Source organism: Sinocyclocheilus anshuiensis, unplaced genomic scaffold (assembly GCF_001515605.1).
Source record: "Sinocyclocheilus anshuiensis isolate Anshui unplaced genomic scaffold, SAMN03320099.WGS_v1.1 scaffold1885, whole genome shotgun sequence".
Taxonomy (NCBI): domain Eukaryota; kingdom Metazoa; phylum Chordata; class Actinopteri; order Cypriniformes; family Cyprinidae; genus Sinocyclocheilus; species Sinocyclocheilus anshuiensis.
Genome location: NW_015542322.1, coordinates 50,727 through 75,208, shown reverse-complemented (window position 1 = coordinate 75,208; position 24,482 = coordinate 50,727). Strand labels below are relative to the sequence as shown.

Below are 24,482 nucleotides of genomic sequence, written 5' to 3'. Positions count from 1 at the left end.
GTGTGTATTTATATATACATAATAAATATTCACAGTATACACACATATTATGTAAACAAAAACTTTTATTTTGGATACGATTAATCGTGATTAATAGTTTGACAGCACTAAATTTATATTGATATAAATTATGTCATATATAAATATATTTAATATATAAACGTAACATATTTTTCTTAAATATATACATGCATTTGTGTGTATTTATATATACATAATAAATATACACAGTATACACAAATATTATGTAAATAAAAACTTTTATTTTGGATGTGATTAATCGCGATTAATCATTTGATAGCACTATATATAATATTTCTTAAATATTTATTTTATATGAAACGGTATTTTGCATTTTTTTTTTACAAATATATTTGTTCTTATGTCAGTGGATTTAGATATTTGTCTTGCATATTTATGTTAAAAGTGTAAGTCATTGTGTCACCACAATTATGAGCCAATCTTAAAAAGAAATACACAAATGAGGAATATTGAGAAATTATCCATTTTAGGTGTCTTAAATAAACCTCCAATAAGATAAAAGTTGTTAGAAGACGCGCATCATTGTTCTTACAATGTGATTTTAACCATGTAATGGTAGCATTCCTAATAAAGTGAACAGCCAACTGGTGAAGAAAGTGACTTATTTTCTTGCTAAAGCCAATTTTTACTTTCATTGGTCTCTTGATGTTAATTTTCAGACCCAGTGTCCAAAATACATTCTCACTATCTTCTGCATGCTTCGATTAATGGCTTTAATAAGTGCAACTCTGTTTCCTGTAGGTCCAGTCTCATCCAGGACGTCCAGATGGGAAGCAGAGGCTGTACTAACATTACAAGCGATGGTGCGTTTGCATGTGATTAACTTCTGAGCAGCCTAGTCAGGTGACTTTTAAACATAGACTAATAATGTCTTACATTTTGCCAGGTTTCATCATGCACCGGACTCGTGCAGTGATGGCAGGAGATGATGTGCTGTTACAGTGTGAGATCCGTTCTAACCTGGCCACACCTCACTGGACACTGAATGGTCAGGAGCTGGAAGGTTACGGCGTAGACTTCGGCTACCGCACCGGCACTGACGGCCTCCTCATCATTGGCGCTCAAAACCAGCAAAGTGGACACTATCGCTGTTACACAGTAGAGAACGGCGTCTGGGTTCCTGTTCGCAGCTATATGGTACGAGTCCAACCCGTTCCGCCCCCCGCATCGCATGTCTCAGGAAGCCCGACGGCTTTACCTGAAAGTTTCTTTACCACCACAACTGCGCCAACTCCGAGTCCTTCCAGCGTTCCTGTGGAGCAGCTTCTGTCGCCTCCACCGGCCCTGTTGCCTTCTAGACCGGAGTTCCAGACCTACAGGCACATGGAGGCCATGTATATCTCTCTGGTGGCTGTTCTCGGCGGGCTTTGTCTGGTTCTAACGGTGGTCCTCCTGTACGTTAGCTTCTGTGCACGCAACTCTCCCAATGCCAGAAAGTACTCCCAGCAAGCTCTGTCCATAACCACAGCAACTGAAAGAAAGAGGAGCTCGCACTTTGAGCTCAAAACCATCTCCAGCCACTGCAATGGCAGAGCGGAGGGGCGTAGCAGAGTGATGTCAAGAGACGGAGAGTTTCTACAGATCGTTTCAGCGGACATCCAGACCACGCCTAGTAAGGAACCTCCGCCAGCACCACCACTTCCTATGCCGCCGCCCCTGCCCGCATCGGAGTACGCCAACGGACTGTCAGCCACGTTGCCCAGCGTGCTGAGAAAGATGAACGGGAAAAGTTACGTACTCTTGAGGCAGACAGACACGGAAATGACGTCTCCACTTTACCACTCTTTCACCGAGGAGCTCAACAAGATTCTAGAAAAGAGGAAACACACACAGTTGGACATCCAACCAGATGAGAGCTCAGTGTAGCATGATCTCGCACCACTTCTATATCGCCCCCTTGTGGTGTGGAGGCTTACATTTTGTATAAGAGTATTGTTGTGACGTTCTTTGTGATCTCGATATACAACTTTAACTTATTTGGCTTGGCGCCTTTGAGAATCATCTTGTGAAAATATATTTATGAAAATATTGGTCGACTTAAAGGAATAGTTCAAAGGAAACCAATCGTTTTGTGTCTTTACACATCAATGTATCGTCACGAGCCGCAGGGTTTAATTTGGTTTTGTTTGTGTATGTTTTTTGGACTCTCAAAGCCGTGATTCCCATTCACTTCCATTATACGGTTTGAGTTAAAAATCTTCGTTTGTGTTCTACTGAAGAAACAACGTCACCTATATCTTGGATGCCCTGGGGGTAAGCAGATAAACATCAAATTTTCATTTTTGGGTGAACTATCCCTTTAAGTCAAATGTAGCTAAAGACACCTAGACTGTGGACCTCGAAGTGTAAAAATCACAAGATGGACTTCAATCAAGAACATCCATGACTTAATTTGGTTATGTTGTTTTGTTTTAAAGGAGAAGTAAGAGACTTAAGAACACTATCCAAAGACTTTCTCAGCAAAGAAATGCATATTTGTACATAATTAATGTGGTATTATTGCGCAAATGCAGACGTTTACAGATTTTTTTGTTTTTGCCTAATTGCACCTGATGTAAATAACAATCATTTTATTATCAAAGTATAATAAGTCGAAACTTCTTTGCTCGATCATTAATTATTCAGAAAGAGTTTGGGTTTTGAGCTTGTTGGCAACATTTCATTAGTGTGAGGGCACATGTTCTTGAGCTTTGGACTTTTTAACAACGCAATTTCGCACTAGATTGCGGTCAGATTGCAGGTGCAGCGAGAGTTAGCACATGCATCGTTGACATCTACAGATACAGAGGTGGTCATTTTCAGAGCCACTCGGCTGTAGAATTCAACGCCTCCTTCAGGGATGAGTTGTGCTTCTCTTTGGCAGTGTGTCAGAAGGAGTGAATAGATCTCAAAAATGGAAGAAACGCTCTCTCTGACACATGATTTCCCTGTCAAATGCTGTCCAACTTTGACAGAATATGCTTTTTATATTTAAATGAAGGACGAGATGCTCACAAAGGGAAGCAAAAGCCAAAATACCAGGACTTTTGAAGTTTGATGAGTTTGCATTTAGTTAATGTTATGCATTTTGAATGCATGAGAACACTTGACTGTTTTAAACTCCAGACATAAATGTATTTCTATTAGGGCTGTCAGTTTATTATTGTAATTTACTCAAATTAATTAAAAAAAAGATGATTCACTACAGCTCAAATGTTTGGGGTTAATTCCTTATGCTCACCAAGGCTGCATTCATTTGATCTAAAATACAGTAAAAAGAGTAATACTGTGAAATATTACAACTATTTAAAATAACTGTCAGTTGTAGATTGCAGCTGTAATCTAATTTATTCTTGTTATAGCAAAGCTGAATTTTCAGCATCATTACCCCAGTCTTCAGCGTCACATTATACCAATGTTAAAGACAGTTGCTTATAATATTTTTAGGGAAACCGTAATACATTTTTGCAGGATTCTTTGATGAATAGAAAGTTAATAGAATAGAAAAAATATCTTGCTGACCCAAAACTTGAACAGTAGTGTACTGTTTATTAATTAAAATTTTAACACAATTAATAATGCCCCCTAATCCAAATACAAAAAAAAAAAGACTTGCAATTTATATGACATAATGAAATCACAATGTCTATTTACTGATTTGCTATTATAATAACTGAATTATTTTTATTTTGAGGCAATTTTACTTTTCTCAGCAACTGAGTAACTGAAATTAATTTGATTCAGTAATCAGCATATTGTAATTTATTAGGCTACATTTAAACGGACAGGCCTAATATCTATACAGCTGCATATCTTATTTCTGCTGTGTGTATTGTGACCCTGGTTTTGTTCTGGTTTGTAAACGGTGTTACACAGAGACGTGTTGAGTCAGCTCTTGTCGTTTCTCCCTAGTGGCTTTCCCAGCTCGTGCTTGAGCTCGTGTTAGTCAGTGTTGCTGACAGGAACAGCACTGCTTAGCAAGGACTCAATCAAGATGCAGAGAGAGATGTGGAGTCTTTTCTTAAAGCAGCAGAAAGAGTAGGGAGAGACATGATGCGCTTGTTTTGGCCAGTAAGTCGTGAAGCTTGTATACATTACATGAGTGCTGTCACACTGACTCAATGTGCTTCAGCTCGTCTCTTGTTCACCTTCTCTCACTTTTTCCTTTCATTCAACCACTTGTCTGATGATCTACATAACATTTTTGATCAGTCTTCCATGAGACGTATTTCTGTTGCGTATGAGCGTCAGTAAAAATAAGATTCTGCCTTTTTGGTTCACTGATATAAATACATTATACAAGATGTATAATGTATTTTTTTATACATTATACATCTTATTTTATTGTTTTATTGGGTTTTCGGGTTAAACGGGGTACTGCTGTTCAAATATTTAGGGTCAGTTTTTATAGAAATTAATACTTTTATTCAGCAAGGATGCATTAATTTTTCAAAAGTGACAGTAAAGGCATTTATAATGCTACAAAAGATTTCTATTTCTATAAATGATTATCCTTATATATATAAAAAAACAATAGCATCATTTTTGGCAAATTATGACAATAAGAAATGTTTCTTGATCAGCAAATCAGAATAATTTCTGAAGGATCATGTGACACTGAAGACTGGAGTAATGGTTGCTGAAAATGTAGCTTTGCTGTCACAGAAATAAATGACATTTTAAGATAGATTAATAGAAAAGAGTTATTTAAATTTGTAATAATATTTCACAATATTACTGTTTTTACTGTATTTTCGACCAAATAAATGCATCCTTGATTAGCACAGGGGGCTATAAAATTGATTCAGCGGTGGAGAAAGTTATTATATTGTGATGAACGATTACAAAGACAGATTTTGTCTTTGGAATAGTGTGCACGGATGAATTGTTTACAATATTAACATGTAGAAAGTAAATAATTTAAATTTCATGTTGATTTTCAAATTGATTCAGCGGTGGAGAAAGTTATTATATTGTGATGAACGATTACAAAGACAGATTTTGTCTTTGGAATAGTGTGCACGGATGAATTGTTCACAATATTAACATGTAGAAAGTAAATAATTTTGATTTCATGTTGACTAAGTGCTGTATGCCTATGGTGTACTTCTAGTCATAAACTGTGATTCATCATGATGTAAATATTAGCCGTTTGCTGTCATTGTGTTTGTGAACATGGATTGCCTTCCCTATAATAGCACAGAACGTTTTGCACTTAATATTTTCCCAAGGTTTTTGCTATGCTTACATGTCAGTCACGGTGTGTATTCGTGGACCTATCGTTTCACTATTTTAGAGCTTATACTTACAAAATGATATCTGATGTTTACATCCTATTAAAGTATTTATTATCATTGCTACTGCTTCTGTATCTTGTGCACCCCAAAGGTTAAAACTCATTTTGCATGCAAGTCCTCTAAAAAGAAACCTCTGACTAACCTGAACCTAATTTTCTGTCACAGTAGGAGATTTTAACCAGATCCCCATCTGTATCAGGCCTGTTGGTATGTCCCCCATGTATCCGTTACTTAGCAACACAGCTCTTAATTTAGAACTTTCTTTAATCCACATAATAGGTCAAGCTAGTTTTCACTGGGGGAAAAAGACGTGATCAGAGCACTAGTCTCATCTGTTTGTAATAAATGGGACATAATAAATATACTTCTCTCTTGTGAACTGATTCATTAAAACATGGCTTACATTGATTAGATGCTCAGCCTCGGGTTAACTTGCTAGGTTACTAACCGGTTCATCTCTGTGGAAGCTCAGTTGTTCCACCTTGATGTTCAAACGACAGCCAGAAGAAAACAGCTAATTATGTTGTGCACTCAGTGTCATTCGTAGTGGTCAGTAACATTTTGTTTGCAGAGTTTAGCTTGCTGGTTTTTTTAAATGAAGTGCCAAAACTGTTGATACTGATTACAGCCAACATATTCTAATGTTCCCACCCCCAACCTGATCATGGTCTGTGGCATACTGTGTTTATTGTTTCTTTGCCAGTAATGTGTGGGAGTGAGAAAAGCTTTGTGTCGCTGTCACTGTAGATTAAACGCACACAATTCATGTCAGTTTCTCAGCTGCTGTAATCAACAGGACTGTAACCAACATAGATATTGAGGGGGACAATTCTGCCCTAATATTCAGATTAATAATCAGCCAATGAGGAGATCATTTATTTTCAAATCATTACATTTGGTAACCCACAAAAATATGAAACACATAAATAATGTGGTTATAGTCTTGCAATAACATGATTTCCAGTTTTTTTTTCCAGACCCAAAGTTTCTGTTTTGTGTTACAGCACAGTTTTTTTTTCACAAAGATGAAATACCTTCAGTGTTATTTTAGCATAATTGAAGTACTATTATAGTTTTAGTAATATTATCTTTTTTTTTCAATATTTTCAATTTTCATTTGATTGTTTTAGCACTTTTGTTGTGTTTTTGTCATTTTTAGTTGTTTTTTTTTTTACATGTAAATATAGTTCTTATTCATTTTTATTTCGGTTTTAGTTGTTTTAGTACAAATGAGAAATGTTGCCCTGGCAACTAGCTGAAATAAAAAAATATATATATATATATTTTTTTTCATTTTATTTTAGTTAATAGTTGTTTTAATTAACGTTTTGGTTACACTTTATTTTAAGGTATCTTTGTAATGGTGTAATTAAACATTTAAGTACTGAGTAATATTAGTTAACTACATGTACTTACTATGGTTAGGATTAGAGTTACTTGCATGTAATTATGCATAATTTATTGTTATTATAATAGTAAGTACATGTAACGTGTAACAAGGACACCTTAAAATAAAGTGTTGCCATGTTTTGTTTACTATAATAACTGTAACTACTACAATACCTTGAATTCTTACTAACAAAGTTCAAATTTATTCTGCCAAGAGTAGTTTTCAGAGATATTAAGATTTATTAGTGCAGGGATATTTGGGTAAAAAATTTCAAAACAAGTGAGGAAAAAGTGCATATGGAGTCATATTTTCAGTTCAAAACTTTATTTCCCAAAGGAAACATTATATTTCTCATATTATAAGGAGCCAACATAAATGTGAAAAGCAATTAATCTTATTTAAGCAAAATTTCTTTGTTATATAAACTTTACCAAGCCACAAATAATCTGCCATAATTCATGAAACGGAAAAGTATCATTTTAAAAGTCTAATAACAAGTCACTACTGAAAACGTTGAATTTGTTGATTTTGTGCTGTGGCAGAAGTTCAGGGCTCCTTCAATAGGTCAGAACATCAGGCAGAGAATAAATACAATGCAAAGTCCTTATTTTGCCTGTGGGCCGACTGGATCGATGCTGGGGGGTCGATTTGTGAAGGGGTGCCACTGGCCCTGGATACTGGGACTGTCTGTGTGGAAGGGTTTACGAATGCGGATGATCTCCAGTCCTGACTGGTTGGAAAGCTTGGTTATAAGTTCTGCAATTTCCTGTGATGTTTTGTTGGTGACTGTCTCCTCCTTCACATTACCATTCACTGCACAGATCAAATAACAACAGTGAGTGCACAGGTAAACATTTAGTAAATACTGCAGGAAACGACAAGTAGGGATGGGCGTATCGATCCGAAGTATCGATATATCGATATTGACGCGAGTATCGAAAGTATCTGAACACACGCAAATGTTGCAAGACAGAACCAATCAATCACGGAGAGCATTCACTCACTGCTGACAGTGCATTCAAACAGGGCTACGTTTCCCAAAAGTATCATAAGAAAGCATTAAACCTTTTGGGAATGGCAGCCCTGAACAATGCTATCAGAGGACAGAAAAAAAAACATAAATGTTTGAGAAAGTTAAGTGGTTTTCATTACCCATTTTACTCTTAGTAATTTAATAATTTAATACATTTCATAATTTAAAAGTTTAGTGCAGAAGTATCGCATCGGTATCGATATCAACGATACTGCCTTGAAAAATATCGGTATCGTATCGAAAACAAAATAAGGGGTATCGCCCATCCCTAACGACAAGGTCAGACTTACAATATTCAGCTACTATCTTTGGAATTCTGCAGGACTGAGGGGAGATGTAAACCACAGTTCCTGGGCTATTCTTAGCAAAGTCGACCACACCTTCTTCAATGAAATCCCTGGAGGAATATAATTAGAATTAAGTGATTTACAATAAGCAAAACACAAATAATGCACAATGTCAAATGATCTCACTGAAACATGGTACTTAATCTACCCCACACTATGGCTGCATCTGAAAACTTAGGCAGCTGACTTGCTGCCATATGAGGCAATGACTTTGCAGGCAGCGTTTTTGCATGTAGTCACCTCATGGAACTGATTTTGGAAATTAATATAAACAGCGTATTAAATGCATTTGGCTTCTAGATTTGTATATTAAGTTGCTCAAGCAAGTGGAAACACATTTGAACACAGCATATAGCTTTCTTGTGTTAGGTTATCACAATTTTTTTTTAAATTAAAACTTACCACTGACAGAAACGGTCGGCTCTCGTGCCTTTTACATTTAAATCTTCATTACAAACAGTCCCGCGGGTCTTAAAGAACTTTGTTTTTCTACCTCCACAAGACACAAGTGCATATGTTGCCTTGTTTATCTAAAAGTGCACTTTTATTTGTTTCAAACCTAGCCAAAAAGCCTGTGAAACACAGTAGACTTTAATTATATCTATTTATTGTGAAATTACTAAATTTCCGTGTCAATCCATGTTCATTTTTACCGCGAACAATGCGCTGTCATTTTAATTCAGTACGTGCAGCGTGCAGGCGTTACGCCTGTTTCACACATATACTCCGTCTGCAGTGCGTTGCGTTTTTTTTTTACGCACCCATGTTAACGGATTTGAGCTTTCACACTGCACGCGGTTGCGGTCCGTCAGTGCCTGCACTCGGACCGCATACGCACTGCAGACGGAGTATGTGTGAAACAGGCGTTATAGGCAGCATTTTAGAGTTTTCGGATGCAGCCAGCATTTAACATCAGCTGCATTACATATCATCCTAAACCCCAGCAAAATAAAAAGGTTTCATTTTTTTATTTGCAAAATAATTTATTTAAAATAATAAATAAAACTACAAGTATTTTTTTTGAATCCCATATTTTAGTCATATTTTACTATTTCTTTTTACATAATCTGTGATATTATCTCGGAAATACTAACAAATGCTAATAAAATACAACAAACAATAATAAATTGCTGGATCTCCATGCACAGTAAATATTCTATGGGGTTTTTTTGTACAGTGTTTTATTATACATGATCAGCACAGATTATGTAAACCCATACCTGACTCCTAAAGAGCCCTGGCCTTTCTTCGAGAAGATCAGAGATATTCGCTTCAGCTGACAAACATAGCGACCCACTCCATTTTGAAGAATGCTCTGTAAAAAACGACTCGGTGTTCCTCGAGCAGTCATGTTCACCTCTTCAGAGATCCTACATTCAGTTCAACTCACCCTTTGACTGCTGTCAGTATTGGTTAAAGTAATATCACGCACTTTGAATGATTAGATGTAGAGGACAATCGTCAGAAGACATGTGTAATGTCATGTACGTTACAAATTGTCGTCCGGGTGGAAATACAAGCTACGCATTAGAAATAACTGCAATACAGTTTTGTAACAATCAGAGTTCCCAATAGCATTATTACATTAAATTTAAACATGAGGCAGCGTAATTATGTATAAAGATATTCTTATTACGATTTGAGGCTACATAATCTAATTATCTTTGTCTTGACTGACTACGACAAGAGTTTTGTGTTTCACACGGAAGTATTTTGGAGTGCGGACCTCATGTTCAGTAGGACGTGCAGACACATGATAACAGTTTGGCGCGCTTCTTACAGATTAGTAAATTTATGTATGTTTACAGTATGTAATTTCAAATGTTTACGATATACATGTTTCTTATACATGTTTTCCGCCACAGTTTCTCTTCAATAGTTTCATTAATTTTTCAGATACACGTACAGTATAGTTGAGTAATAATGTTAAGGGTCATGCATAGACAGTATACAGTTATTTTTTTGGTGACGCTTTATTATAACTTTTATTAATGAATCCGTAGCAAGCATTATAATACATCAGTAGTTCATGCACATTCTTATATGAATATATAAAACAGTATATAAATGGCATTTTCAATTATTTGATCTACTAATAATTATGTAATGTATTAAGTGACGCTATTAATGGTAGGTAAGTCATTTCTGCTACGCTGTTACGCAGTACATTTTTATTTCCCCATCATAAATCCCCATCTGAATATATTGTCATTTACAATTTTAAATATTTAAATAATTTTTTAAACCATAATATCACAGAAAAAAGTAACAGGTAAATAATTTATTACTTTGTTTTTTTTAGTAGATGTTACCATTTTGTTGTGGGGGGCAAAACATATATTGCAATGCAATACAGTGATGAGTGAGAGATCTACAAATAAATGTTCCTAAAAAAGCCTAATTTATCATATTTGATACATTTTAGCATGCTTTTTCTAAAAAATGATTATTGATAATGATTACTGATCTAGTAAGTGTTCATCCTGAAATATTACTAACAATATAAAAGTTATTCTTATTGTCACAGTAAAGATCATGACATGGGGAACCATGACCTGAAGGGGACCATTTTTAGAATTATACTTTTACTTGATAAAAAGTATAAAATATCAATCAGACGACAGAAAGCATGTATCAACAGATTTTCTGAAAAGTTTTGATCATGCTGATAGTTTAGAGGCCTTAGAAAATTGCATATCAAATGTGATGCAGTAGTAGGTTTAAGGGGATTAACTTAAACTGTATGTTTATGTTAACAGTATGTTTACTTTTAAAAGTTCAAAAGATAGATCATAACACAAATGACCCATGTTTATGACAAGTTCTGCTTCAGTCGCATTTTTAAACTGCATATTGTAATTGTGCAAATTTTCTGTGATCATTGCAGGTCTGATGTCCTGAATTAACAGCAAATGTGGAGGAGCAGGTTTCTCAGGGGGGCAGGCTGTCTCTTGCATGGGACAGGCTGTATTCCTTGTAAACCCTCTCATTTTCCTCCCTGGAGATATCTATCATTTTACCAGCCCTGCCTCAATCCAGTCCTACAGCGTTCTTTTAGGGCACCAGCTTGGTATTGTTTTGAAAACCGATTAAGACCTGCTGTTGCTTTATATTTCTGCAGAACATTAAGAAAAGATGCTAAGTCTATCATGGATTTCCCTGCCCAGCCCCTCGCAGTGACTGATATCAAGCAGTATCTTCGTTCCAAAGATATCCCTTTCTACGATGGCTACAGCTGCTTACATGCTCCTAGTATTTTTATGGAACCAGCACCTGAAGGGTCTGGAAAAGAGAATTACTCACTGTTCATTGATAAAACCACCGGACAGTTTCAGTGTAAGGAGACTTTAGTGGAGGGGAGCTGGGAGGACCTCCAGGATTGCATTGAGGTGATGTTGAATGAGAATCAGACCTCCATCAGTCCTAACGTGCTGCTGGGGTTTCCTGAGAGCATGGAGGAGCAAGAAGAAAGAGAGATGGAGATGAAGGAGGTGCAAAGAATATGGAGCAGCTCTGTGCCGTTTTCCGACTTACTAGATGAGGAAGTGCAGCTCATTAAAATCATGTTTCTGATTGGTAAACTCACCAACGCCACACTGAAGAAATTTGGGGTCAGGTTCTTCAAGCCCACCAAGAGTTTGGTGTTCCCCTGGTTTAGTGGACATGACTCGGGCCTCCGGGGTGTTAAGCTGCTTTCCGTTGCCGTGAAAGATGACGGACAGGTGGTCTACACTGAAGCTACGGTTCCAAAAATCTCCAGCTACCACAACCTCTTCGGCCTGCCTTTGATAGGACGGAAGGACGGTGAGGTTGTGCTCACGGGACGTGAGATAGACAGCATGGCAGTGAGTCAGGCTACCGGTCTTCCGTCTTTGGCCTTGCCACGGGGTGTAAGCTGTCTGCCTCCGATCCTCCTGCCTTATCTGGAGCAATTCAAGAAAGTCACACTGTGGCTGGGGGGAGATATGCGCTCCTGGGAAGCCTCAAAAATATTCTCCAGGAAACTTGGACTGAAGCGCTGTTCTCTTATCCGGCCAGGGGACTTTCAGCCGTGCCCCAGTGAGGCACTGGCCCAGGGCAGGCACTTGGCGCGAATTGTCAAGGCTTCAATCCCTGCTGCCCACAAGTCCATTGTGTCCTTCAAGCAGCTCAGGGAGGATGTGTATGGGGAACTGGCTAATGTGGAGCAGGTGGCTGGAATACAGTGGTCTCGATTCCCTGAGCTTAATCGTATCCTTAAAGGTCATCGCAAGGGGGAGCTGACAGTTTTTACAGGTATAGCCAACACAGCTATATAGAGAAGAACTTTGCGTTATTCGAAAGTTTTCTGTACTTTACTGTACAAAAAAAAAATATATATATACCGTATAGCATTGTTTTTATTAATTGTATTCTGTGATATGTTAAATAAAAATATAAATCTTAAATAATAATAAAAATAATATTAAAATAGTAATAATAAAAATATTATTATATAATGTGCATAAATATTAAATAGAATAGAATAGAATAGAATATTTGTATTTCTTCTCATGGCATGTGTTTGTAAATACAGGTCCAACAGGCAGTGGAAAGACCACCTTCATCAGTGAGTTTGCCCTAGATCTGTGCATGCAGGGTGTCAACACATTATGGGGCAGCTTTGAAATCAACAATGTGCGTCTGGCCAAAATTATGCTGACCCAGTTTGCCAAGCAAAGGCTGGAGGAGAACCTGGATCAATATGACATGTGGGCTGACAAGTTTGAGGACCTGCCACTCTACTTTATGACCTTCCATGGACAGCAGAACATCAAGTAAATCATTGCCATTCCTTTTATACAATCTAATAAATTGTTTGATTGTAAATAGATACTGTATTGCAAGCATGGCTCTGTGATTTTTTTTATGTATGGCTTTCTTTTTTTTTCTTTTTTTTTTTTACTTTAAAAAAATATTGGAATGATTTTTTTATATTTTACTTAAGGAGAGGACCAGGTTTTTCTCATGATCTTTAAATATGAACTGCACTTTTGCACCCTGCACAGGACAGTTTTGGATACCATGCAGCATGCCGTTTACCTGTATGACATCAGTCATGTGATCATTGACAACCTGCAGTTTATGATGGGCCAAGAGAACCTGTCTGTGGACAAGTAAGGCAACAGTTTTAATATGCTATTTATTTAAAAGAGTTTCTATGGTCCTGAAAAACCTGGAAGTATTGGATATTTTCAAAACTGTGATTTCCAGGATTGGAAAAGTATAAAATTATAAAATCTTGAATAGTCATGGAAATTCTGTAGTCAATATTCATTTTTCTAGTAATTCTCAGTTATTATTGTTTGTGAGATATAGTCAGATTACTATAAAAAGATTTCTTGAAAAGTAATCTTATCTATCTATGTATATATATAGAGAGAGAGAGAGAGAGAACTGGATAACCGAATGTTTTACAATTAAAAAATTATTATTAATATATTTTTTTCCCTCAGGTTTGCTGTACAAGACCACATCATTGGAGCCTTCAGGAAGTTTGCCACAAACAGCTGCTGTCATGTGACTTTAATTATCCACCCTCGGAAAGAAGAGGATGATAAAGAACTGCAGACAGCATCCATCTTTGGCACAGCCAAGGTTGGTAGATACAGGCTGTGTCCACGTTTATTCCTCAGCTTTTAATTTAAAATACAAATTTTCACATGTACATGCTTAGTTTCTATCTATAAGAACATCGAATGTATCTACTATAAAAAGTCTATAATGCATCATTTTCCCATATCAGGCCAGTCAGGAGGCAGATAATGTGCTCATCCTTCAGGAGAAGAAGTTGGTGACGTGTCCAGGCCGGAGGTCCCTTCAGGTGGCCAAGAACCGCTTTGATGGGGATGTGGGGATCTTTCCTTTAGAATTTAATAAAGCCTCGCTTACCTTCTCCGCGCCTGTGAAGGGAAAGCAGAAGCTTCGTAAGGTGAAAGTGGACAAGAATAACAGCACAGAGGAAATAGAGGAGACAGAACTCAAAGAAAAAAGTGAGAAAGCTCCCAAGCCTGCCAAAGCCAAGACCTCAAAGACAGTTAAGGGGTCAGCAGCGTTAAAAAATACCACAGATGGAGAAGGAAATGATCAGTAGCTCAGGGAATTCATTATTTGTATGAATTCAAATAAAATGATTAAAGGGGTCATATGATGCGAATTCAATATTTTGTCTACTTCAATGGTAAGGGGCGTAACATTTCCGTCACACACTTGAGGTATTCAGCCAATCACAACGCACTGGATAGCTGGCCAATCAGAGCACACCTTGCTTTTCAGACCATGAGCTTTGTAAAAATTGACCTGTTTCAGAAAGGCGGGGCATAGAGGAGAAACAATAATAATGTACAGTATGTGGAAAATAATGTGTTTTTTGAACCTTAAACCACATAAACACATTTCATTACACCAAATACACAAAATAATGTTCTTTTTAGCAACATCATATGACCCCTTTAAACAGATTTCCCTATACATGTTCATTGTAGAAAGGTATTCAAGGCATTTTTCATATAAATAGCATTTTTAATACAATTTTGAAAATGTTATGGTGTTTGCTGCATTTTTGCTACTGAGTAAATGCCACTGAATGAATGTTCATGTTAAGTATTTTTAGATCTTCTTTTAGAGAGCTGTATGCAAAGTTTTGTACATCCACTTATGTTTTATATGCACTTAAATCCAACATATTATTTTTGTTTTCAAAAGTTTTTACCATATCAGCTATGAACAAGCATTTGATGACAGGACCCTAAAGCTTAATTTGTAGAGATCCTGCATCATTTACACATTTCATCAATGTAACTACATTTTATGGATTATGTCCAAAAATTAAATGTGATTTGTTTCTGTTTTATTGTCATTGTTACTGTAGTGTCAAATAAGCTATTTAAAGGAGGCTGTGAAAAGTGTTAATAAATTACTTTGTAGGATTTGTATCTTCTGCTTATCTAAATTATATCTGTGTATTTTGATTTCTGGCAGTTGAATCAATTTTATGTTTTTAAACTATTGAATTTGTCTGCTTTAATATACTTTATATAATACTAAAGTCGAATGAATAGCAATTACACACGGAAATAAAGTCTATAGATCCAAATAATTTAGTCTAGCACTTACAATTTACACTGGGTTTGTATTTCTCACAGGCATCTTAAGATGCAATTTAGCCACCCAAAATGGTTAAATATTAAAAAAAAAAAAAAAAGTGTGCGTGTACAGTACAGAAAATTGTTATTAATTATTAAAAACGTATTTAATTTATGAATATTAGTGACTTGACTACAATTATATCAGTTTAATATCAAAGTAAAATACAATAAAAATAAAATTAAATATTTTATTTATAAATGTATATTATCAAAACATCACCCTCTCTGCATGTCTTAAAACGGAGCTTTCCTAATATACTGATGCTATGCCTTAACATTTTCCTAATATACTGACGCTTTAAAATAACTTTCTCAGACCATTTACTATTTCAAACAATGTTAAAAAAAAATAAAAAAGATTTATAACCACGCCTTGACACATTGCAGCGTGATGAGAAACGTGTCATATGACTTTTAGCACCAATCAGGACTCTTGTATATGTAGGAAGTATCTGAGCCTGAATTACTGGTTTCTGTTCCTTTACATAAACTCTATGGATTAAAGCAATTTATTCAACTTTTTTTTACTGACCGCTATAAATGAGTTGCTCGGTGATTTAAGCTGCATGTCTGTAGCTACTGAAAATCTGTCGAACACTTAGAATTACTTTTTTGTGAAGTAACTGCAATATTGCGACACAATGACCAACATTTGTCCGATTAAAAATGTTGCAGATTTAGTTTCTGAAGCTCGTCGTGTGTACCGGGAAACGTTTGACGGGGACGATGCAAATGTTGCAGTTTGTGCTCCGGGACGTGTGAATTTAATCGGCGAACACACAGATTATAATGAAGGATTTGTCCTCCCAATGGTAATGACACTTTTTTGACACTATTAAATCCCATTACGGTAAGATAAAAAAAAAAGTATAAATATGTTGTGAAATATGTAATATATTTTTTGTGTGTGCATATACGATTCTTTTGACGTGAAGTAGCGAACGATTCATTCGTTTGAATCGAATCTTAGAAATGAATCAGTTGAATCGATTCACAAAACGGGTCTAAACAATTTCTTCACGAATTGGATTAATTGATGCGTGCAGTTCTCGAGTCAGTAACTAATTTTTGAACCGATAATGTTGCTAAAACTTACAGGAACTATTTTTTACGACTTACCAACACCCGCACACAATTGAAAAAGCTGGTTTTAAAAATAGCATTTTATTGAAACATGAAACATGAAGCTTTTTTTTAGTCAAGATATTGAATTAAGTAAATTAATTTTAGTATTCTATAGTGTAAAGGAAAATTATAATGATATTATATTTAGGTTAAGTCATACTTTTTGGAATTTTTTATGAAGTTATTACGTCATGGCATAATATAAGCTGCATTATAATTATTTTGATCCAGTAATTTGAATCAGACTGTTCGAAAGAACCGATTCATGTAAATGAATCAGCCTTACCTGCACTAATGCAAAGTGACCCAGTGTTACATCAATTTTATGACTTTTCTTTGTCCATATGCAAAATAATATATCCTGTAGAGCGGATATCTGAACAATGGAAATGATGGATTGTCCTTTCACATCCTTGATGATATTTTCTAGCCTACTGTAGAGAGAGATAGTAGACGTGGCCAACAGTAGTGCAAATGTGGCCAACACACGCCCATCTCTCCTTACATATAGGAATTAATGATAGGAACAAACAAGTTTTCTTCTCAAATCAAAACACACTGCAATTATGCACTGACAATCTGTTATATTGTTTGTTTGAATGATTGCAGGCCTTGCCGATGGTGACAGTTATAGTGGGCAGCAAAATTTCTGGCCAGAAGTGCTGTGTTGTAACTCTGACTGAAGCTGCCGATGAGCCCAGGGTGGTGGACTTTGATCTCCCAAATGAACTGACCCCACTTTTAAGAGGGCAGCCAAACTGGGCCAATTATGTAAAGGGAGTTATACAGCACTACAGAGGTAATCTTCTGCTATCATTTTTGCCTATATGGCAAAAAAGGGAAGTAATGAGGAAGTGTACATTTAGTCTGCCTCTAGCACGAAATGGGACCCTAGGGACCCATGCTGAGAACTCGTCTTTGGACTAACTGTTTAATGCAGAGTTTCCAAAAACCATACTTGCAACACTTACAGAATAGTTGCTGAGCACATGTTCACCGTTGTCTTACTCTAAAAGTGAATATAGCTTGAATATATACTTCAAATGGAGTACATATTAATCTCATGCATTTATTAGCTTTCACAAATGGCCATGTCTTTGCACAGCATGTCCCATCCCTGGCTTCAGAGCTGTAATAGCCAGTAGTGTGCCACTAGGTGGCGGACTCTCCAGCTCCGCTTCACTGGAAGTGGCTGTGTACGCCTTCTTGCAGCAGTTGTGTCCAGGTAAGAACTTTGTCTGTCTGTCACGCATAACAAGTACAGAAGTAAAAATCCCATTCATTTTTTTCCATATAGCATTTGCTTTACTGATAACATGTAAAGCGTTCAGGACAGAACTACAATGAGCTTTGAGGTTGTTATTTGATGGGTTATGCTTCTAATTCTACAAGCTTTACAACTTCCAAAAATTGTGTTGAATTTCCAGTAAAGAACTACACTGCCCATATTGCTAGTTGCTGTCACCATGGAAACCTATTCTTTTTTTCTTCTTCTTCATTTTTTTCCCTCAATACTTTTTTTTTTAAAGGTTATAACGTTGTGATTCATTTCAGAGCTGGTTGATTTGGTTCATGGCTAAATATGTTCCCTACAGAGAAAATCCCTACAGAGAAAATGAATGGGAAAAGTACTTACAGAACAGCAATAAAGAGTTCTATAACTGCATAAACAAATAATCCATTGCTTACTTATTTAGTAATCTCTTAAACATATGTTGTATAATTTTGATTTTTTTTTAATGTTTAAACTTATTTTTGTATTATTGCTTGGATTTTTTTTATTTTATTAAAATAAAGCAATGTCAAATAAAACATTTATTATTATAAAAAAAAATATTATATACACTACTGTTCAAATATTTGAGGTCATTAAGAATTTTTTCAAATAAATTAATACTTTTATTGAGCAAGGATACATTGAAACAATCGAAAGTGACAGTAAAGAGTCATAATGTTGCAAGATGTTAATTTCAAATAAATGTTGTTCTTTTTAACTTTATATTATCAAAGAATCCTCAAAAAATGTATCACAATTTCCACAAAAATATGAAGCAGCACAACTGTTTTTCACAACTGGTTTTCATGAGTAATGATGGCTAAAATTTCAGCTTTGCCATCACAGAAATACATTTTAAAGCATATTAAAATAGAAAACAGTTATTTAAAATTTAGCAACTTTCTGTAAATTTGTAATTTCACAATATTACTGTTTCACTGAATTTTTATCAAATAAATGCAGTCTTGTTGACCAAAAAAAGACTTCTTTCAAAAACATTTTAAAAATCTTACCAACATTAGTCTTTTGAACAGTGCATAGAGATAAGTATAGTGGTTAATAGTTTCATGGGCTTCATGTTTTCTGGCCCTCCACAGATGATGGGGATCAGGTAGCGAAGGCAGTGGCCTGTCAGCAGGCTGAACACACTCATGCTGCTGTGCCCTGTGGCATCATGGACCAGTTTGTGTCCGTTTTGGGTAAAGAGGGCCACGCTTTGCTCATTGACTGCAGGTAAGTAGATTTGCCAATTCAAACTCTTCTGTCAGATTAGAAATAATCAGTCATTTATATGCAAATATAATATTAAAACAGCTATTAATAAAATGAAATGTAATCTTTTCAGGTCTTTGGAGGCCACTGCTGTCCCTTTGGCTGACCCTGGACTTGTAATCCTGATCACAAATTCCAACGTTAGACATTCTCTCACAGGAAGCGAGTATCCCACCAGACGAAAACAATGTGAGGAGGCAGCAGCCGTTTTGAGCAAGAAAAGTCTAAGAGAGGCTACTTTACAAGATTTAGAGGGTAAGAAGAAAAGAAAGATTTTGAACAGACACCATAATGTTTGTCTTTAATCAAGGTCATTTCATAATAAAATGTTAAAATCTGAATTTAGCTGCCAAGGATCGATTGGATGGTGTGACATACCGTCGCGCACGTCATGTGATCGAGGAGATTGAACGCACAGCGCAAGCTGCCGAGGCACTGAAGAGAGGGGATTACAAGGAGTTTGGGAGGCTGATGGTGGAGAGCCACAATTCTCTTAGGTAAACATCTATAATCGAAGCAAGATTATCATGTTGGAAGACTTACAGAAGTCAACTCCTTTTAAACATCCCAGGATTAGAAGTGCTTTTCAGTGACTGAAATGTTGTTTGCTTAACCCATTTATTGAATAGGTGGAGTTAACTGTCAGTTAAATGGCTTTTAATTATGCATTCTTTGACTGGGGTTAATATTGTTTGTCTTAGGGATAATTACGAGGTCAGCTGTCCAGAATTGGATGAGCTGGTGGCGGCAGCACTGGAGGTGGATGGAGTGTTCGGGAGTCGGATGACAGGGGGAGGGTTCGGTGGATGCACAGTTACTTTGCTTCAGGCTCATGCCACGGAGAGAGCAGTCAAACACATTCAGGTTTTTACAAGTTTAAGATGCTCTGTGTATACAGTATCTCACAGAAGTGAGTACACCCCTCACATTTTTGTAAATATTTTATTATATCTTTTCATGTGACAACACTGAAGAAATTACACTTTGCTACAATGTAAAGTAGTGAGTGTACAGCTTGTATAACAGTGTAAATTTGCTGTCCCCTCAAAATAACTCAACACACAGCCATTAATGTCTAAACCGCTGGCCACAAAAGTGAGTACACCCCTAAGTGAAAATGTCCAAATTGGTTATTTGGAATATTATAAAATATTTAAATAATATTTAAAATATATAAAATATTTACAGAAATGTGAAGGGTGTACTCACTTCTGTGAGATACTGTATCTGTTTGACAGTTCCATCTAAAGAAATGTCTGAATTGAGTATTCTGGGTGTTTTAGAAATATGATTATTTCTTCAGAGTTTGTAACTCGGTACCTGCTCTAGTCTTTTTCCTCATATTGTCTATGAATTAAGCTAACAAGTATTAAACAGGAATTCAGGCCAAGATAATAATACTTTTCTGTTTCCCTACAGGAGAAATATCATGGATCTCCAACTTTCTTCATAACTACCCCATCAGAAGGAGCTCATGCTCTCAGTCTATGATTTTAAACCAGTGCTAAACCAGAGATTTTTCTTTCAAATAACTTGAAATTTACTGTGATCTACATTTTTATAACTAATCAGTGTACACTAATCAGAATCTCTCTCTCTCTCTCTCTCTCTCTCTCTCTCTCTCTCTATATATATATATATATATATATATAACATTTTCAATAAAGAGGATTTATGTAGGCTAATAAAGGAGTTGTTCGCTTTTATTGACTTAATTGATAGTGATAATGATGTTTATATACAATAAGCATAAGTATAGCATACACATAGGAAGTACATAAATGTGTGTGTACTTAATATAAAAATGTGAACATGGAGAGTTCTATGTTTTATGATTACATACAGTGTTCAGTAAGCATAAGTTTAGCTTAAGTTTAGCAAGTATATATAAATAAGTGTGTGTACTTAATATAAACAATGACATTTCCAAAATAAAAATATTGAAATTTCAAAATGTTTTGCATTGTAAAGATGAAGAATGTATTATAACATTAATAATTTTTTATTATTTTATTTAAGCTTTTTTGTAATTCCCTTTATTCTCAGTGGTGACTTATTTATTTACATATTTTTAAGGCAGTATATATGTAATTCTACTCAGCTGTTTCAACATAATAATAATTATAAATGTTTTTTGAGCATCAAATCAGAATATTAGAATGACTTTTGAAGGATCATGTGACTGGAATAATGATGCTAAAAATTCAGCTTTGAAATCACAGGAATAAATTACATTTTAAAATATATTCAAATAGAACAAATTTATTTTAAATAGTAAAAATATTTCAAAATTTTACTGTTTTTGCTGTACTTTGGATCAAATAAATGCAGGCTTGGTGAGCAGAAGAGACGTCTTTAAAAAACATTAAAAATTGAACTGTTCAAAAACTTTTGACTGGTAGTGTATATATATATATAACAACACTTGATATAAGGTATATATAATGTGTATGTGGAGCTGAAGTGTTAAAATACGCTTAATCTGCATTTTCTAATGTTTGTTCAGTGGACCGTGCTCTGGGTTCAGTAGTGTACCCCCTGCTGGCCGCAATATGAACTGTCCCGGAAGGTGTTTGCTCAGGGAGGAGCCAGAGCGCAAATCGGCAGCAAGCGCAGCAGGAAACACTTCACTGATAATCCTCAAACACTGTCTATACACAGACCTCGAAGCCGAGGGAAACACAATTCGAGCCTGCTCTTCTTCACCGCCCGGTGTGGTTTTCCTCTTCACCTCAGGATAATTGAGCAAACCCGCTTGAATCGTGGACAGTGCCGGGACATCGGGCCGCGGTGAATCAGGTGAGTCCTGCCCGGGCCCGTCGACTGCTGCCCGGCCACAGGTGTTTCCACTCACCGACTCTGTGGATGTGTCTCAAAACGTACTGAGCTGTCTAGATAGCGAGCAAACGAATATTCATATAATACCTACAAATGCTGTCTAGCTAGGAAGCTCACTTAGCGTTGAGACACAGCCAGTGAATTCTAATTTACAGCTCTGTATGAACTTAACATATGTTTTTGTAATGGGGTGCATACTGTCTGTTTGCAGATTAATCTGTTGTTTAATCTCTTCTTTTGCATTCTGAGTGTTGTTCAGCTAACTAATGAATAACGTTCAGTCTAAAACGAAACTAACACCTAGTCCTGACCTTGTTCTCCACTGTTGCCCGCACTATCATTAAACTACACCTTTCTGAGAACAGAGAACGTATTGTTGGCTACTTCGATCGGCGACTGTAAAGCAGATATCTGTCCCCTACTGTGAACATATACTGTCTCATACTGGTACTTGTTTCAGTGGCATTAAACTTATTTATTTTGTTGGTTGCACCAAAAAAGGTGTTCCACTTTGTCCACATAGAGACTCAGATGTCAAATTGAATCTAAGTATGCTAGATATGCATGTATGTGTGTGTGTGTGTGTGTGTGTGTGTGTATAGTAGATATCAACCGTTATTGCTTTTCTTTTTGGCTGATACAAATCTGATAACTGATTTAACAAACCAATTTAAAATCATAAATCATTTTTTAATTAGTTTTTCACACAAGAACTAATCTATATATAAACACACACAAACACATACACAAAGTTTATAAATGCTCCAAAAAATCATTTTATGATCTCTGCCTGGGGCTCTGTCCAATTGTTAAACTAAGTTACTTGACCTATAAATATCACTGAGACCTGCCAAATGGTTCTATTATCAGTAGTTCGGACCATAAAGAACCAGTTAAGTTAAAAGTTATGGATATTTGCTAGAATACATGATTATTGTTTTTTATTTCAGATCAGACACTATAGTGTTGCTCCTGGCTTCGAGTGTAATGTTAAAGTGCTTTGGTAAGGACTGGGGAATTGGTTGTCCTTGGCATAGATTGGTGAATGGCTGTCCCACCGGTCTGACAGGTTGAGAATCGAGAATGATAAAGCCTCCGCCTTTTAGACTCTCATGTTGCTTCACACTTAGCCAATAGCCATGTTCATGATGTTATGTTTCACTGGTTTGTAAAGCGAATAAATTTGAGTCATTAGCCTTCATAGTTAATTTGTGGATTAAATGTGTTGTTGCAGACTTCGGCTAACAGTTGTGCCGCAGACAATAGCATGATTAGGACTGTTGGCATAAAGTGTAATTAATCTTGGGTCATTTAATTCAGAAGTCACCTGTAATGTATGGCCGGATTGAGCTTTGCCCCTGTGGAGAGCCAATGCAAAGTACTTGTACAGTGTGATCTCAGATAACGCATTTAAAATTGTGTTAATGTACGTGACAAACTAGCCTTCGTTTCAAATCCGTCATGCTTGTTTACACAAGGATTGACCTGAAATACATGTCAGAGAAGGATGTTTTTGTGAAACACAATGCCCAAAAAAAAAACACATTTTAATCTACCAGGATGTCTTCAAATTGTTGCCAAAAAAAGTCAGGTATGCATACACTACCACTACCTGATTTTTTTTATTCAAAACTTTATTGAGTAAGGATGCATTAAGGAGCAAGGATGCATCCATTACAGGAATAAATGACTTTTTAAAACTTTTTAATCATTTTAAATCGAAATCATTTCACAATATTACAGTTTTCATCAAATAAATGGAGCCTTGATGAGCATAGGAGGCTTCATTCAAAAACAAAAAATGTACCGTCCCTGAATTTTTGAACATTAGTCTATGAATTGCCTTGTTTGACACCTGTTTGCTTCAAAGGTAATGCAGCTAGGTTGCCCTATTGAGGCTACGGTTTTATAAGAACACTAATGTTCTTGCTGGTTCGCATGTCTATCATTTCATATTTTTTTCGTCTCTGAAGTCCAGGGAAGTTGAACTTGTTGCCATCAGTTAATGAAGAGCTGCAGATAGACGATGACTGTTTACAGAAGACGTTTGTAGGTGTGGTGGCACTCCGTCTCAGTATTTACCTTTTATTAGATGTCCCGTATCAACTGCAGCTAGTTGGTTACCATTCTGATGTGTCAGTTTGAGACGTTTGGGTGTAAATGTGGTTTTTACGCTTCACTTCATGGCCCTTCTCAGAGAAGACAGGAAAGGCTTGAGTCTGGGGACTGACATCCTGTGGTGGGACACACCCCATAGCCATAGACAAGATCTTATTTTTACATTTTCACAGAGAGGAAGAGAAGGTAAACAAAGGCTTCTCACTTCCACAGCAACAAATGGTTAGCGTGGGTGATAGCATGTAGGGAGAGATCAGCTTTACAATGACCAGTAAGAATGAGAGGAAGTTCATCCAACACTTCCTCATCCTCTCCAGCTGTTCTTTTTTTAAGCACTATGAACTTTTGTCTGCTGGTTGTCTGACTGGGATGGACAGTTTTGTTCTAACAAAAAAAATGGCTAACGTCTATGATCATACCGCAGGTCATAAGTTACTCATTATGGACTTGTTATAATAAGTAGCTGCGATATCTTTTATGACAGTATTGACTTAATCAGAAAGAATACACAGGCCTGTCGGTCCAGAGCTGTGTACTATGCATTGCATTTGTCGATGATATTTGTTATGCCTTAGGCCTATGGCTTTCTTTTGTATGTG

General features: G+C 36.2%; 5 protein-coding genes across 7 annotated transcripts in view; 4 read left to right on the top strand and 1 right to left on the bottom strand.

Annotated features, from left to right (window-relative positions):
• LOC107690906 (semaphorin-4G) overlaps positions 1–2,073 on the top strand; it is a 27,607-nt gene extending 25,534 nt beyond the window's left edge. The window contains exons 14-15 of the mRNA XM_016489320.1: positions 784–845; positions 929–2,073. Coding sequence (XP_016344806.1) covers positions 784–845; positions 929–1,908 — 1,042 coding nt within the window. The 3' untranslated portion in view covers positions 1,909–2,073. The remainder of the gene's footprint in view (positions 1–783; positions 846–928) is intronic.
• Positions 2,074–7,050: 4,977 nt separating this feature from the next.
• On the bottom strand, positions 7,051–9,588 carry mrpl43 (mitochondrial ribosomal protein L43). The gene is made up of 3 exons (XM_016489319.1): positions 9,309–9,588; positions 8,032–8,138; positions 7,051–7,521 (listed from the first exon to the last, which is right to left on the bottom strand). Exons 1-3 carry the CDS (start codon positions 9,437–9,439, stop codon positions 7,313–7,315), a joined length of 447 nt encoding a protein of 148 aa, XP_016344805.1. The 5' UTR covers positions 9,440–9,588; the 3' UTR covers positions 7,051–7,312.
• A 211-nt stretch (positions 9,589–9,799) lies between these two features.
• On the top strand, positions 9,800–14,268 carry twnk (twinkle mtDNA helicase). Of its 2 annotated transcripts, none has more exons than XM_016489317.1 (6): positions 9,800–9,874; positions 10,976–12,363; positions 12,644–12,884; positions 13,116–13,223; positions 13,563–13,704; positions 13,853–14,268. In XM_016489317.1, the coding sequence occupies exons 2-6, from the start codon at positions 11,001–11,003 to the stop codon at positions 14,198–14,200; spliced, it is 2,202 nt and encodes a 733-aa protein (XP_016344803.1). In that variant the 5' UTR covers positions 9,800–9,874; positions 10,976–11,000; the 3' UTR covers positions 14,201–14,268. The 2 variants fall into 2 exon arrangements, with proteins under 2 accessions (XP_016344803.1, XP_016344804.1); XM_016489318.1 differs by having other exon boundaries at positions 9,808–9,884.
• Positions 14,269–15,695: 1,427 nt separating this feature from the next.
• On the top strand, positions 15,696–20,529 carry galk1 (galactokinase 1). The gene is made up of 8 exons (XM_016489316.1): positions 15,696–16,066; positions 16,989–17,178; positions 17,485–17,604; positions 18,753–18,888; positions 19,001–19,182; positions 19,274–19,424; positions 19,629–19,791; positions 20,347–20,529. Exons 1-8 carry the CDS (start codon positions 15,896–15,898, stop codon positions 20,416–20,418), a joined length of 1,185 nt encoding a protein of 394 aa, XP_016344802.1. The 5' UTR covers positions 15,696–15,895; the 3' UTR covers positions 20,419–20,529.
• A 991-nt stretch (positions 20,530–21,520) lies between these two features.
• llgl2 (LLGL scribble cell polarity complex component 2) overlaps positions 21,521–24,482 on the top strand; it is a 33,298-nt gene continuing 30,336 nt past the window's right edge. For both annotated transcript variants that reach the window (XM_016489315.1, XM_016489314.1), the window contains exon 1: positions 21,521–21,726. The gene's annotated coding sequence lies outside the window, so the exon portion shown is untranslated. The remainder of the gene's footprint in view (positions 21,727–24,482) is intronic.